The sequence below is a fragment of the Leishmania mexicana genome, chromosome 32, assembly GCF_000234665.1.
Source record: "Leishmania mexicana MHOM/GT/2001/U1103 complete genome, chromosome 32".
Lineage (NCBI taxonomy): Eukaryota > Euglenozoa > Kinetoplastea > Trypanosomatida > Trypanosomatidae > Leishmania > Leishmania mexicana.
In genome coordinates, this window is record NC_018336.1 from 526 (window position 1) to 16,176 (window position 15,651).

At 57.6% G+C, this 15,651-nt stretch overlaps 7 protein-coding genes across 7 annotated transcripts; all 7 read right to left on the reverse strand.

Moving 5' to 3' along the window:
• Positions 1-1,517: 1,517 nt before the first annotated feature.
• On the reverse strand, positions 1,518-3,986 carry LMXM_32_0010 (conserved hypothetical protein; the record flags this gene model as incomplete). The annotated part of the gene is made up of 1 exon (XM_003878197.1): positions 1,518-3,986. The coding sequence occupies one exon, from the start codon at positions 3,984-3,986 to the stop codon at positions 1,518-1,520; it is 2,469 nt and encodes an 822-aa protein (XP_003878246.1).
• Positions 3,987-4,520: 534 nt separating this feature from the next.
• On the reverse strand, positions 4,521-4,850 carry LMXM_32_0020 (conserved hypothetical protein; the record flags this gene model as incomplete). Its single annotated transcript, XM_003878198.1, has 1 exon — positions 4,521-4,850. The coding sequence occupies one exon, from the start codon at positions 4,848-4,850 to the stop codon at positions 4,521-4,523; it is 330 nt and encodes a 109-aa protein (XP_003878247.1).
• A 592-nt stretch (positions 4,851-5,442) lies between these two features.
• LMXM_32_0030 (conserved hypothetical protein) lies at positions 5,443-7,113 on the reverse strand (the record flags this gene model as incomplete). Its single annotated transcript, XM_003878199.1, has 1 exon — positions 5,443-7,113. One exon carries the CDS (start codon positions 7,111-7,113, stop codon positions 5,443-5,445), a length of 1,671 nt encoding a protein of 556 aa, XP_003878248.1.
• A 768-nt stretch (positions 7,114-7,881) lies between these two features.
• LMXM_32_0040 (conserved hypothetical protein) lies at positions 7,882-9,444 on the reverse strand (the record flags this gene model as incomplete). Its single annotated transcript, XM_003878200.1, has 1 exon — positions 7,882-9,444. One exon carries the CDS (start codon positions 9,442-9,444, stop codon positions 7,882-7,884), a length of 1,563 nt encoding a protein of 520 aa, XP_003878249.1.
• A 712-nt stretch (positions 9,445-10,156) lies between these two features.
• LMXM_32_0050 (conserved hypothetical protein) lies at positions 10,157-10,855 on the reverse strand (the record flags this gene model as incomplete). The annotated part of the gene is made up of 1 exon (XM_003878201.1): positions 10,157-10,855. One exon carries the CDS (start codon positions 10,853-10,855, stop codon positions 10,157-10,159), a length of 699 nt encoding a protein of 232 aa, XP_003878250.1.
• A 574-nt stretch (positions 10,856-11,429) lies between these two features.
• LMXM_32_0060 (conserved hypothetical protein) lies at positions 11,430-12,740 on the reverse strand (the record flags this gene model as incomplete). Its single annotated transcript, XM_003878202.1, has 1 exon — positions 11,430-12,740. The coding sequence occupies one exon, from the start codon at positions 12,738-12,740 to the stop codon at positions 11,430-11,432; it is 1,311 nt and encodes a 436-aa protein (XP_003878251.1).
• A 670-nt stretch (positions 12,741-13,410) lies between these two features.
• Positions 13,411-15,498, reverse strand: LMXM_32_0070 (conserved hypothetical protein; the record flags this gene model as incomplete). Its single annotated transcript, XM_003878203.1, has 1 exon — positions 13,411-15,498. The coding sequence occupies one exon, from the start codon at positions 15,496-15,498 to the stop codon at positions 13,411-13,413; it is 2,088 nt and encodes a 695-aa protein (XP_003878252.1).
• Positions 15,499-15,651: the final 153 nt, after the last annotated feature.

Here is a 15,651-nt window from a genome sequence, read left to right on the forward strand (position 1 = left end):
TGTGTGCGAGGGTCTCGCTGGAGGCTTGGTTGACGGTCGAAGCGACGCACCGTCGCCTGCAGAGATCGCCATCCCATGTGACAGTAATGGAGCTGGGTGCAATTGTGTCCCGACGTCAAGGGTCGAAAGAAGAAGAAAGAGTAAAGAGAAACGGGATACCAAATGCGGGGACGTGACTATCGGTGTCAGGATGTATGCAGCTCAGAGGGGAAAATACGATGCTCATCGTTACCTCTGCTGTCTACATGTGGCCCGTTCTCAAGTCACCTGCGTCATTGCTAAAGTATTTTAGCGGACAGAATCGTTGCATGCCCGGCGCGCTAGTCAATGAATACTAGTGCACGCGATGAATGCACCCTTGTCCCCTCACCCACCGCCATCTGGTGGATTACGCTGGTCCCACACATCGATTCTGCTGCTCAACGCTTTCGACCATACACGGTATCTGACGAAACAAACAGGAAGAGCGAGAGAAGTTCATTAAAAAACGCACACACATAGCAGGAACCGCACATGCAAAGACGCAACATCGCCCTTGCACGGGGAAAAGAAAAGGAGAAGAGCAGTCAAGGGCACCTGGGTTTTGAGTAAAGCGTGCTCATGAACTGAGCGACTTTTTCGTCAGGCATCAGTTGCTCCAAGTGCACAAAAGTCACAAAAGGTGGAAAGGTAGCGTGTACACTTCCGCAGATTGAAACTCTGTGGTGCAGGTCTCTGGGAACCCACAGTAAGTGGTTGTTCGCCTGCATCAGGGTTGACTGGAATCGTGGCGACATAGAAGGGCATGCAGCCACCCACTTGAGCATGCCAGCATCCACTTGCGTCAGTATAAAGTCACACATGGCATTTGGATCAGCGTTACTCAGCTCACTCCGGTCAATCTTCTCAAAGACCTGTGTTGAACGCGCAGCAAAAAACGATTTGCCGCAGAATCTATGCCAGACATTTACCGGCACCGTTCCGCGGCGAAGGCAAAGTCCGCTTCTTAGCGACAGCCTATACGACATCCAGATGGGCACGACGAGGCCGAGAGAGTCCGAAAAGTCGACGAGCTGATGCGCGACATGCCCGTCAGTTATCCTGGTCTTCGTGTCCACAAAACGCAGCGCGGTGCACCTGCCGTGAAGTGCGCGAGCGCTGTCCATGATGTGCAGTGTCTTTTTTGTGCAGCGTGTGTAACGCACCGAACACGACCACCGTGGCTCGTAGAGGGAGAGGGAGAGAAGCCAAAGAGAACGTAAGAAAGACACCAACGGTGAGGGAGTGGAGTCTCCAAGGATACATGTCCCCGAGCACGCCGCGTAAGAGCGCTGCCCCGGCGCGGATTCCCCATAGGGAGCAAGAGAGATGAACGGTAGTGGCACCACCGCGGTTTCTGGCATTCCGTTTCAGTCTCAACACAACAATCGTTAAACGCGCCGCGCACGCACACACCCACACATGGAAAGAACGAAAGCAACGGCGAAGAGCCCAAGAGCAACCGCATGCTCACCCACCCACCCACCCCCGCCACTTCCTTAGGGTGCCGTCCACTCCAGCGATCGGGGGAACTGCTCATGGTTCACAAACGGAAGGTCCTGCAGGTCCTTCTCTGGGTGATGCTGCTGCATCTGCTGCACGGGGATGGGGTGCATAAGCCACGTCTGATCCTCCTCAAACGGGGTTTGATCAACCTTTCCGGGCACCTGCTGCATCGGCCACAGCTTGTTGACATTGTACACCGGAGTCGGCTCGTCCTGCAGCGCCAGCTGCTTATCCAGATATTTGGCGGTGTAGGCGATCCAGTTGTCGGTTGCCGGCGACTGCTGCGGCGTCGTGGGGAAGCGCGAGGTCGGGGTGTGATACTCATGCGGAAACTTGTGCGCATTTGCCGGAAGGCTGGGAATGTCGCTGATGCCGCTGGCCGCCTGCTCACCAAGCGTTCGCGCCATCAAGGCATCCGTTGCGGCCTGAGGCCGAAGCTGAGGATGTATGATACGGCGCGGCCGTGTCGCGCATGCCGGCACGCTCACGGCGGCGCGCGACAGCACATCCGCGACAGGTCCATCAACGTTGTTGCAGTCAAGCAGGTCCGCCTCACTGCAACCCAGTCTGGCGGCGATGGACGTCCAGGTGTCGCCCTCAAAGACAGGCTCGAATGCCGCGAACGAGGACTCCATCAACGCGGCGGTGGCCGTGTGCGGCACCACCAACTCCTTCACCCCCGCATCGAAGGCGCCGTCGCCGGACCCTGCCGCGGCAATGTAGGTCAGAGCGGCCGCACCGTTGGCCTGCTGCAATTCCTCGACCGAGCAGCCGAGCACCTCCGCCGCCTTCCGCCAAGTCGTGATGGCTGGCTTGCTGTCCCCCTGCTGCAGGGGCAGAACTGACGGCGTGGTGCTGAAGCTGGTCAGGCGCCGCGTCGCACTTCCGGGTACGCTCACTGCAACGCCCGCCACCACTTCCTCCATCGTGTCATTGGCAGCCTTCAGCTCCGACTCGGAGCACCCGAGTCGTTTGGCGAGAGATGCCCAGCTATCACCCTCTCGGGCCAGTTCGACGCTCAGATAATCCACGGGTGCGCTCTGCCAGTCGAGTGCAAAGGAAAAGAGTCGGTGGTGCTCGTGCGACGGCTTCGTCTCCGGGTCATGCTCAGTTGGAAAGACGGCGCTGTCGTGCACGACGTTGCGCTTGTATGTTGTGTGAAACTCGCAGCTTGTCTGGCGGTGCAGCCAGTGACGCATGCCGTACATCCGCTGCTCGAACTCGGTGCTCTGAAACGGCATTTTCACCACCACGACACGGAAGTGCTTGCGAAATTCGTAGTGCGCCGTGGACATCTCCAGCTCGGTGAAGGAAGTGTCCGAGGAGGACGTCCAGAACTCGGCCAGCCGGGTCCACGGCTCCATCTTCTCCACGTGTGGCCACGACACATTTGCATCGTAAATGTTCGACGTACCCGGAATGGGAACATTCGCGCGGTTGATGAGGCCCACACACTGCTCCTCCAGACGCTCCAGCTCGGTGCGCAAAAAATGCGCCACCTCCTCTGCGTCGTAGCGGTCAGGGCCGCCAAAGGGGCCCTTCAGCGAGGCATTAAAAGTCGCAACCAGGTCCGGGTCAACGCCGCCACCGCTCGACAAGCCCTCAAGGTTTGCGCGCACGCTTTTAAGTTTTTCCTCCACCACCTGGCGCCCCACATCCTTGAGAAACATCACCACGTCGTCGGCAAGTTTCATCACGTGGTGGTCCCAGTACCCCTCCAGCACAATGCGATACGTCACCTCCGACGCACCGACGCCGTTGTTGTTCGTGTTCTCGAAAACGAAGCGCTTGTTGCGTGCCTTGGCCACCTCGTATTCGTACCAGTCCTCCGTGTTCCAGCGAAAGGGGAAGGCGGAGCGCTCAGCTGGGATCTTGCCCGCGCATGACAGGGGCTCCTCTAGTCGGCCGACGTCCCGCTGCACCTCGAGCGGACTCAGCACCCTGGCGTGATGCAGACGCTCGGCGACGGCACGAGTCATGATCGTTTCGCGTGTTGGGTGCACGGAGGCCGTCTCGGTGGTGTTCATCTTCGTCAAGAATGCCTCACGGAAGGGAAACCCCTTGGCACCCTTTCCCCGCGACGCCTGTGGCGTGTAGCGGCTAAATTTGCGCAGGTGCTCAACGTATTCGCGCCCTTTTGAGTCGAACTCGTTGTACGGGCGGAAACGGTAGGCGTTGGCCGGCGCGCTGGCACTCCATGGTCGAAAGTCGCCGAGATGGTGCGTCATGGACGTGCACACGTACCAGCTATCGACGTACTGATCCTCCGGCACATCGGGCCGCACTAAATTGCCGCGGATGGAAACAGGAAATTTGTCGTCGATGGGGTCGATGAACTCGTTGGTCTTGGTGCTATTCATGTTTTGTGGGGCTGCCACGGGCGCCGGTCCGTCGAACTTTGGCATCTGCGACGGTATGCGATACCGCGACCAGTAGTACCGTGTCACTGTGCTGTGCCTCATTGCTATGCGCAGAGAGGTGGAAGGAAGAAGAGTGGAATCGCCAGTACGAAAGGGAAAAAAAGAAAGGGTCACAACACTCGTGCGAGCGAGCCGGTGGTGAGGGGTGTTACCGTGGCACGTATCCCTGTGTACTTTCCCTCTCTCTCGCTTGTGCGTGCGGAGCGCCCTGCACACCTGCGTCCAAGAAGACAGATAAACGAAAGCAAGGAGAACGGGATGGCAACAGTAGAGCATAACGAAGGCCACACAAGTGGGAGAAAAAGCTTGAAAAAAGCCAAGGTGTCCGATGAACAAGATTGGGACCACAGGTCGCGCAGAATGAGACGACAGGTGTCTCTTTGTTTCCGTGAAGGGAATATTGTACCCCCACCCACGCGATAAGAACAGGTCTCTGACGACCGTACGCGGTACTGAGGGCGCAGTGTGGAGAGCTCAGACATGCGCACGGCGTCCAGAGTGCGGACACTGGGAACCGAGGACGTATGCGCACAAATTCAAGCACAAGCAGTAAAAATATGACCTGTCGCACGTGTTCTAGGGTGCTGCTGCCACGACAAATGAGTTGCGTGTATCATCCAACATCCACCCGTACTGACGAATGAGCTCCTCCTTTCCGCGGCAGCTCACAGTACTGACAGGCGCGTGCAGCGCCTGCTCACTGGCTGCGCTAGCGACATCCGGCAGCACGGCAAACCAGAGCAGCCCTTCGCTGATACCGCGGATGAGCGCCACCTTTCCATTCCGCAGGCTCTTTGTGAAGTGAACAATCTGCCCAGGCTGAAAGCCAAAGACATTGTCAGCGCTCATGTCGAGAGCGATAGTGTCGCCCGAGATCGTTGTTGCTGTGACCGAAAGCTCGCCCATTGGGTACGCGGTTGGAGGTGTGAAAGCAGGTGACAGGCAGGCACAGCCGCGGGACCCGAAGCAAAGGGAAACCACAGCACAGCGTCTCCGTTCGACGGTGGTACAAAAGGAGTATCTATACCCTCGTAACAAATGGATCCTGCCTCACAGCTCACGAGAAATGATACGCACGTCAGCGCAGGACAGAAACGTCACACAGTGGTGATGATGAGTATAGTTCGCACACGACAGGAAACAAAGGAGAGAAGGGGGGGAATCGCATGCGCAGCAAAAGATCAGAGGAAGGGGCCGTGTCTGTCGCCGCTGCCCGTACCCCCATCTATTCATCGCATGCGCATCTGTGCGTCCGTCGGAAACACGGAGACAGTCACTACGCGTGCAATGTCGTATCACCTCACCTCCTTGTGGTGGAAATGAAGTCATGAAACTCTTGTTTATGATTATTTCCGTCCTTCTATTCGTCCATTTCTATTCCATCCACTGGGACAGCAACAAGCCGCGACGCGATCTCCACACCGCACGGCAGCGGCACACCCTCCACGCAGTGCAAAAAGCGACACGAATACAAACCGGCCGCACGGCCCTGCGCGGTTTATGGAGTGCCACCAAGAAGGCGGGGCGGTGATCGGTAGGAGGCGCAGTCCGGATCGAAGCACTTTTGCACAAACGTCCTTCGCTCCGTATCCACCACAAGGTAGACGTTGTTGGACTTGTGCTCACGGCCAATATTTTGGCAATAGCGCGTCCCACGTACAGAAAAGCTGAGAAACCGGCCGTGGAGACTGTGCGGCTGCGCCACTGTGCATAGGCAATTCGCCACCTGCGAGTACGCTTGCTGCAAGCTCGAGATGAGCTGGGTGATGTTGACGTCCAGAGAGACGGTGTGCACCGTTGCTGACACAGTCCTCTCACTGATGCTCGCCGGCAGCGCACCGGCTCGCGTGTTCTTGGGAGCATCAATCCCTTCGGTGAGCTTTATGAGGGAAACGGGTGCAACGTCCTTGGCGAAACGGTGCCCAATCAAGGTGCTCATAAGCACATCCAAAGATACCGATGCAGCACTGGCAGAGTTCGGAAAGTGTTCAACACAGGAGCCACCAACGTAATGACGATACGGGAGCAAAATACTCTGCTTGCCCAGCTTACAGCTACCGATGCAACGCATCATTCGGTTCTTGGAGTAGACAGCCTCGTCAATCACGCACCGCCGCGGGAGGTAGGGGAAGGTGTTACGCGGATAATCAGCTGGTAGGTCGCAAAACACTGGATACCATGCAGGGGGCTTGTGAAAGAAGAGGGCACCGTGCAGCTGTGAATCGTTCGACGCTCGCTCGCTCACGTGCGCCACAAAGTCGCGCACGAACACCTTCACAGAGTTCGTTGACTCGAACATGAGGCCATGCAGCTTGAGAATGTAGTGCTGGGAGAACTTGGTAGCCGCGCCACAGAGAGGTACTGACTGCAGCACCCAGACATCTGCAAAGACACTGCCTGGCCCCTCGGCTTCGAGTCCTGGAGGAACCCACGAGGGATGCCGATCGCGCACAAAGGAGTCCAGTGCGCTAAGCAACACCTCACACGTGTTACAATTATCCGGCTCGATAGAACAGTCTAATCCACATACGCCAGTCGGTTCAAGCGCTGCGACCCGACGCAGTTCCTGATAGCGGCTCTGGAAACATTGAAAGGCGATGCGCCGGGTGCCGCCGACGTCCTCCTCCACCTGCACCAGCGAATCGGCTTCCTCCACGGACGATGACGTCGAGTCGTCGTCGACCGCGATGACATGCTGGAGTGCCGTATGATTCCCCTCTCGCTCCACGTCCAGGTAGAGGTGACACGGATCTCTTTCGCGAATAATCTCGTACAGGTGAAGTTGACGGGACTCGATGCGTGACAAGATGGACCGCACACCGTCGAGTGTGGCGGCAAGAAACATGCGGTTCTGCTGCGACAGTGGTGTGGCCCCGTAGAGGAGGGAGAAGTCCTCGCGCACTCGCTTTCGCTTGGCGGCGAGGACGTTGGGGGACGCTTGCCGTCGCTGGAATAAGTTGGTGGGCGCATGACGCGACAGCAGGTGTGATACCTCACTTGCTGACGGGAACTCGATAGAGAAGCAAAGCCAATGCGGTGTCCTCGAGGATCCGCCATCGCAGTCGCCCCTGGCCTTGTCCACAAAGTCAAACAGCTGTTGTTGAACGGGAAAAAGTCGACACTCGCTGGGGTCAAACTGCTCTTCAAACGTGTCCTTGCACCATAGCATTCAAGAAGAGAAAGCCTGGCCTTCACTTCGGTATCCGTCGACGACACAAAAAGCCCAACAAGAACGGACCATGGGACAAAAGAGGAAACGACCAAGGGCACTACCGGATCAGAAGGAGTGGAAGACGTCGAGAACGAAATGGGTGGGAGAGTGAGCAACGGAATATACGGCAGCAAACCAGGAAGAGGGGGCGGACAGCCCAAGCACGCCGGTCTGCGACCACACGTACTCATACGAGAGCGGACTCGTACCCCCACATACGACATACCCTGCAGAAGCATTGGTATGCCAGAAAATGCGTAATACCCGACAAACGCAAGCAAAAAAATACTTACTCTTTACGCACACCCTGTTGATGTAGGACACCTCAGTGCATGATATCTCAGTGCTCACTACACCCCTACCCGCTCTGTCGGGGGTAGTGGGGAGAGGAGCCAAGCAGCCCCCACCCCTCCTGTGCCTGCGAAATGCTGTACTCACCGCTGGTGGTGACTTGGTCGGGGCGTTGCTTGTATGCGTGCGTGTCTAGGACTGCTTCGCGCCACGCGATGGGGTCTGTGCCATGACAGGGGTCGAGTGAAGTTTTGCTCATTTTGTGTTGCAGAGAATGAACACGTTTTTTTTTCAAAGCCTTACCACCCCCTGTCACTGAAAACACAGCATTCACAACCCTCCTTCTGAGCCTCTGCGTGTTCTTGCATAAGGTTCAGAAAAAGTACAGTAGCGGCAAGCACAAAGCTTTTAGAGACAGAGCTGTTGCGACTGTGATTACGCATCCGGCCCACTGTCGGCGCCGACCGCATCGGCCGTACCAGCCAGAGTCAGGATGTCGTGGAGCACGCCGCCGATAAACGAGCGGCACGCGCTTTCCCTGGCAGTGGTGTAACGAGTAGAGATGGCGCGGCCGACGAGCTTCAGCTCGCCGGCTGCGCAGGACTGCATTGTCACCTCAAAGATCCTCTGATGACGTTTCGCGAAACGGTCGAGGTACTCGGTCAGAGGCTCCCCATTTGTGTCGAACGGCACGCCATTCCGCGCGTCGGACATCTTGTCATAAAAGCGGGGGTCGCGCACCTGCTTTTTGAATTTTGTGCGGCGTACAATGTGGCCGTCCTCTGGGTGGGAACTCCCGTACATATCGGCGAAGGACGGGGTCGAGGCAACATCCACCCAGCCGGCAAAGGCTGGACCACGCTGGTAGGTCGCCCGCTCCTCCGCAGACAGCCAACCGTCCGTCGCTGCTGTTGAAGATGCCGGCGCCGCAGTCGCCTCGTGCGCAGGTTCAAGCTGTCGAGCTACGAGTTCTTGTGTGCGGCGACGCCACAGATCCACAGCATCAATCAGGCCAGGACCACTGGCCAGACTGCTGGACAGTGGGGTGCCCTCAGTCAGGGACTCGAGAGTAATATCTCTCGCCTTGGTGCCAGTTGGACTAAAGCCTGCAACAAGGGCAAGCTCATCAGTATCGCCTTCGCGGCTGTTGCCAGCGCCAACTCCATGATTTGGCGGTGGCATCCCTGACGACGGAGCTTGAGCTGCGCGTGGGGACTCAGCGGACTGCTCGGAGTTGCCAGGCAGCACGCGAGATCGAGTGGTGTAATGCGCTGATAGACCTTGCACTGCGAGGATCGCCTCTGCCACATTCATCGCCGGGAAGTGCTCAAGCACACGGAGCAGCAACTTGGAGGCTTGCCTCGGCACGTTCGGCTCATCATGCAGCTGGTACACGTGCTCCAGAACGCGCGTGGCCGCATCTAGTCCCAAGCTCTGGTGCACAGCACCGACAAAGTGCGAGAACTTCCATCCAAGCGAGCTCTGCCCACAATGGAGCAGCGCCACCTGGTACGACGTTCCCGCAACGTCCTGACTCCTCAGCAGCGGCGTTTCCGCCTCCAGAAAATGCAGAGGAGGTGCAACAGACGGATTATTCGACTCGAAATCGGCCTCTTCGCGGCTCAGCGCCATCGCGTCGAAGTGCAACTCTTTGGCGAAAAGCCGCAAAGCGAAGTGGTTGTGAAGGACAGCGTTGAGCTCGCTTGCAGCGTTGGTGGTGAGCGTGATGCCGCGGCGGGTACAGTACTTTAGCACCGCGCCGGACAGGTAACGATCGACAAGAGCATCTCCCAAGGTGGTCAGCTGGTGCTGGTGCGGGTCAAACTGCGTCGTGAAGAGAGGTGAAAACGGCGCCCCGGCCGTATGAGAAAGGCTACCAGGCGGGTTTTCTGGCAGAGCAGGAGCGTACTCCACGCCGCACTGACGAAGTGCCTGCAGAAAACACCTGTAAGCGGCCGAGTTCACTCGCGTCGCTCGCAGAGTGAGACCGCTCCGCATCGGATTGTGGGCGTCGGTGAGGTGCGGACCGGCGTGTAATCCTGCACGCGCAGGCGACCCTCTTGTGTATCGCAAGCGACGCGGAAGAGAAAAGGCAGGCAGAGGCAGTCGGTGAGGGGAGTAGCGGAAGTTGGTACACCAGTCAGCAGCGACTGCGGTACACCCTCATCGACTCGTAGAGGATTAGACAAGAGTACGCGTGTGTGGTTCAAGCGACGAAAGTGGATGCAATGAGAGACAGAGCTGTTGCCAGTCGCTACTTGGTCGCGTATCCTGCTCAGTGTGTGTGTGTGTGTGAACAAGGATGTTTTCGCTTGTGCCAACGGGTAGGAACACTCGATTCAGTACAGGCAATCATCACGTCAACTCCCTCCCTCTCTCTATCTCGCAAGAAACTATTCGTCATGTGTGGGTATCCTCATTTTCGCCATTTTTCCCTTCTCCTCACTTGTTGTGGTATTTTGACCTTGACGAGAGTTGGCGATTCTCTGTATTCAGTGAGCCTCCTGCGTGCCGCGTTAGCGAGCAGTACGCACGCGACCGCGCAAGAAAAACAACGCGAAACAAAAGAGGCGGTAGGTGACAGAGGAAAGAGAGGGAAGGCCACACCTCCCCACACACTTCCACGTCCACTGTACTGCGGCTACAGGCGGGCACAGACAAAAGCAGCAACATACACAACGTGACGGTCAAGGAAAGAGGAGCTATCTAGTTACTGCGGGAGACGGTCCACTTCGTCGCAGTGGACGTTTCCATCGATGGTGCCTTCAGTGTCGGAAAAGGGAATGGAGTCCTCGTACCTGTCCAGTTCGTATTGCACATCCGCATCTTGCGGTGATGCCATAGTGGCAGTGTGCTCCTCTGAGGCGGAGCTGGACGCGGAAGCGACGGGAGAAGCCGGTGGTTTTGCCGTCGGAATACTGGCCGTTGCCTGCGACGTAGTTGGCACGACAGTGGCATTCGATGGGCCGGCGCCCGGAATCTGTCTCCCCGGTTCGTGCAACCGAACTAGTCGCTCCAGCAGGGGGCCGTCGCCCGGCAGTCGGGCCAAATCACCGAGAAGGACGGAGCGCTCATTGAAGAGAAGATGCACACCGCTCTCCACGTCAAACACACCAGCAGTCTGCTGGAGATGGTAGTGCTGAAGAAAGTCGTAGAGCAGCAGCAGGCTTACCTTGGCATGGGTGGTAAGTGTCAGCGGCCGTATGAAAGGACCAACAGCGGCGTTTTGAAGCTCATCGTCACCGCGAATCAACGCCAGGGCAGTGGCGCGCAGTTGGGCCCGTATCTTTCCAAGTGTCCCAGACGCCGTTAGCGCGCTCACAAACGCGTCCTGAAGCTGCAGCAGGGCTGCATTGGATTCGCTGACTTCCTCTATTTGAGTTGTGTCATCCGGCCTGAAGTCATCCATGTCGTCCTGCAGGCGAAGCACAATAGTAGACAACGTGATAGCTGCTTCGTGCACGCGCCACACGCAGAGGGAAGTAATGGCAAGGAGGTGAGAAGAACAGAAAAGCGGCGCGGCAAATGACGACTAGAAAGAGAAAAGAGAGAGCGAAAGCAACGCGATGCGTGAGAGGCGTACGCGCAGCCTCACACCGGACTAGCAGCCGCTACAGGGAGTGCCGAGAAAAGAAAAAGCAAACAACAACAGCGGAGGCTGTCGTCGGTGTTCGCACAGGGCAGACGGAGGATGAAGAAGGGAGGGAGGTGCTGAACACCCACTACAGCGCGACCCTCCTGTCCTGTGACTGAATGACTCCCCTTCAAGCGCTGGAGACGTCATCCTTTATTGCACGTTGAAGCAACCATGTTATCGCTCTGCTCGGACGTAAGGCAATCATCTTTTTTTTTGGCTGCGTACGCTCCTTTACGGAAAGCCCCCACAGACAAACAAACACACGAGATAGGTTAGCTTAAACGTCTGGAAAGGCGGCGCGCCTTGCCCGCAATCCGAAGCCGGCAGTGATCTTACTCCGGGAACGTTACTGAAGCGCCTCCGTGAAGCGGTAGAATTTGGCGGTGCCGTCGTCGCTTGTGCTCGCAAGGATGGTCGACGTGGTTACAAGACTAAGGACCATGCGACGGTGGCCCATAAGCACCGCTAGCGGCTCCTGCGCCGAGGACCGTCCGTCCCATACACGGATCGTGGCGTCACTGCACCCGGCGGCGATCAGGTTCGAATGAGACCACAAAGCGGGAATGACGCTTTCGCCAACCTCCAATGTCGTACGAGGAGAGAAGTCGGCCACATTCCACACAATGACGCGGCAGTCACAGCTGGCTGTCAAGAGTAGCAGAGAGCTCCTGTTCATGGCCAGCGACTCGATGGCCTGCTCATGCAGGTCTTCGAAGTGCGTCGCCACCTTGCCACTTCGTAAAGAAATCACATGCAACGTGCCATCTTCGCAGCCCACCACACACTGGTCGTCATTCACAAATTGCAGTGCAGTGATGCCAGCATTGTCGGGGCTCAGATCCTTCGATATGCTAAGCTCCTGTTCCCCCGTCTTTGGGTTGAAAACGGCAACGGTCCCGTCGCTGCTGCCGGTCACCAGCTTCTTAACGTCTGGTGACCAGGCAGTGCAGGTAACAGCACCGCGGTGGCCAACAAAGTACATGACGAGAGTGCCCTTGACAACATTCCACATGGCGGCTTGGGCGTCGTCGGCGCCGGCGGCGAGGATGAGGCTGGAGGGGTGCCACAAGAGCGTCATGATCTCGCCGTAGAGATCGCGCAGTGTGTGCTTGCGCTCCCATGTCGCTGTCGACCACACAGCGACGCTCGAATCGAGACTGCCGCTGGCCATCCACTCCCCGTTCGTGGAAAAGGAGAGAAGGCTAACGGTGTCGGTATGCCCCGTGAGAGTAGCCTTGAGCACCGGCTCCTTGTCAGCGTCGTCCAGCTCCAAGATGTACACCTCCTCCCCTTCCCCGCCCACAGCAAAGATGCGCTCGTTCTGTGGGTGCACGGTGATGGCGTGCAGAGGCTTTTTCGCCGGTGCCACGAACGTTGCGAAGGCGTCGTCGCGCTCTGGCTCATGGTCGGGGGCCGCGTTCAGATCCTCCACCTCGGCACCCAGATGCAGACTCTCGCCATCCTCCTCGTTGTCTCGGTCCTGCACATCCATTCCGGCATGATTATCAACTACATCAGAGGCATCGTCGCCGTCCTCCTCGGGCAGGGTAGCCTCGTCGAGAATCTCAATGTTGGGGTCCTCGAGATCGATGAAGGCCTCCTCGGCCTCCTCAATGTCCTCGCCGAGGCCCTCGCGGTTTGGGCCGTGGTAAGACATACTGTCTGATACGCGCCACTCACAGAAAGAGAGAGATGGGCACAGGTTCGCGCGGGGGGGGGGGTACAACTCTGCGCAGTGAATATGGAATGGGTAGCCGGAGACAACCAACAGAGCTGTACGCTGCGCTGCGGGTGGCACAGCGCCGAAGAACGGAGTGCGAGAGGCAAGCGAAGATGAGATGTGTGAGAGTGTCTGTCACGACGCGCGGGGAGGTAAACATAAGCGCGAAGGAGCGATCGGAGGCAGAAGAGAATACGACGACGCGGTGAGCTCAAGGTCCAACACATGTAATGCAGAATGGCAAGGAGCAAGACAGATGCCCAACAAGACATCGGAACACTCGCCCTGGGCAAAAAGACACTCGTTCTGTCTCGTGTGCACATGTGGAGGCTGAACGCAGCGAATTACAACAAGTCTCCCTGTGTCCGTTTTCCCGGCAAAGGCGTCGAGCAACGAGAGTGGAGAATGAAAAGGTGGTAAAACCAGGTCGCATGATTCGCTGCTGTGCTGATGGTATTGTACATAGCTGCCTCCCACACACAGCTGTCGGCTGGACGTGTAAGTGTATAAAAACGCAACCTGCTACCGCTATTCACCGTACCGAGTCAAAAGTAAAAAGTGGAGCATACTCCCCACGAGCCCATGCCCCTTCTATACGCAACGTCGCTCAACGCTTACTGGCGATGGTCTCGCGAATACCGGCGTGAGTGATCTTTGCAAGGTCCTTGTCCCGCACAGCGAACTGACGACCGGCGACGAGCTTTCCCAGAATCGAAACCGCCAAATCGCGCACCTCGGGATTGGGGTGGTTCACCGTGGGGAGAAGTAGTTTCTGGAGCACCTGCTCGGAGTTGAAGCTGGCGTTGTCCACGTGTAGGCGGCCGTTTTCCACAAACAGCTGAAACAGACTCAAGCGCGCGACCTGCGCCCTCGCATTGTTGCGTGGCAGATTGCGCCTCTCCTTGTCAGTTGGCTCCATCAACGCAGCTGACAGGATAGAACTGGACGGGATGGAGGGGGTCTTCACGTACAGCGTCAGGGTGGTGAGCGCCTCATCGCGGATGCGCTGAAGGTTGTCGCTGCATCGCGTAAGGAGGCGCGGGAGGAGGGCAACGAGAGGCGAGAGAACACCGCCGATGCACTTGGATGTGTCGTCGAGACACATGCGAACAAAGGTGCACGCCGCAAAGACCACATTCGGGATCGAGTCCTGAAGGCCGTACGCGTTGAGGTCTAGAAAGCGAAGTAGGGCATCCTCGACAGTCTGCGCAGGAGACGGCAGCATATCCATCTTCTCGGTCAGCACAATCAAAGCGGCCTCCCGAAGCTTGAAGCTGCGCGAAAACAAGCACGCCACTGTGAAGCTGCCGACGGCGGCAATGAGAAACTGGATGTCGAAGCCAGGATTCGCGAGTGCGACGGAGGCGACTTCTTCGCTACCAGCACAAGAAAGAATCGCATGTGCCACGGCCTTTTCGCGCGGCTCTAGTGTGTCCACATTGATTATCTGTTCTTCCAGTTCGTTCGCCTCGATCGCGTCAGACACGAGCGACCTCACATTCTCGACAGCTTCATCGGCGCCCGGCGTACCAGCTATGGAGACAGGCGTGGAGGAAAGGCTGGCATTATATCGAGGGTGGCTTGCGACACCGGGGACCCATTCGCCACTTCGGGCAGAGGGTGTCGCCACTGCCGGAGAGGGCAGAGAGGTCTCTTCGAACAGCTGCTCAACAAGCGTGTTCATGCGAGTCTTCAACTTCTGCGCGGTGTCGAAATGCTCGTCAATGATGGCCTGCACCTTGTCTTGCTCAAGTTCGTAGATCTCCCTGGCCCGGTTGTTCAACAGTGCCAGCTTGTCGCGGCACTCGGCGGCGACGTGATAGTCCTCGACCGCCACCGCCTGCGCCTTGAGTGACACCAGCTCCTCGGAGCGACGCAGAAAAAAGTCCTCAAACTCGAGGATACGGACAGAGCGGAAGATCCCGTTCGGCGCCGCGTGGGACGTCGCCCCGCCACCGTAGGACAAGCGAGCCTTTGGCGGGGACGTCAAAGAGGCGAGGGGCACAGACTTGTCATCGCCCCCGTCGACATTCGATACGCTTTTCGCGCGCTTGCCGTCGAGTGACACCAAGGCCGGCGGCGCCTCAGATGACTGTCGCTTTATCGCTGCCGGCTTTGTCGGCTGCGTGGCCAAGCTGCGGCGCCGGGGTGGTGTCGCGACTCCAGGTAGCCGATCAGCGTGGAATGCGATGGGTTCGATCAGGTACCCGCTGCACTCCAGAGAGTAGATTCCGACCTGATGCCCTGTGTTGTAGGCGTTGATAAAGGGTCGGTCAAAGAGTAGCTTGAGGAAATAGGCCTCCGTTTTGAGATGGACCGTTTTGCGCTCCTTTGACTTGAAGTGCGACTGTTCGTTGCTGTTGAAGTCCACGGAACCGAGCTTGACAAACCGCACGTTGCGGAACGATGGTGGGTTGTCCCAGTCATCGCCTTCGGAGAGCTTCGCAACGCGCACCTCCACTTTCGTCGCGATCTTTGCCTCATGAGATAGAATCCGAAGCTGCTGCAACCACACGTTGCCCTGAAAGCGGATTACTAAGGTTTGGGGCGTCTTGCCGTGGCGCGCGCTCTGCCAGCCAGCCGGTATCGGTGATCCAGGCTTTACCTCACCGTTGGATCCGCCAAGCTCTGAGACAGGATGATGCGGATCCTCACTGGTGCAAAACAGTACATCATAGGGAAGAGCGACCGACATGGTGATGTCAATGCCCTTTCAGACAGCTTTCTGTAGAGATGAGGGAGGAGTGTGTGGGGGGGGACAGAAAAAAGGAGAGAGACCAGGAAGAAATGAGACGGAAAGAGCACCGAAAGCACAGGAAGTGATTCAATCCCTGCCATCTACGCGCCA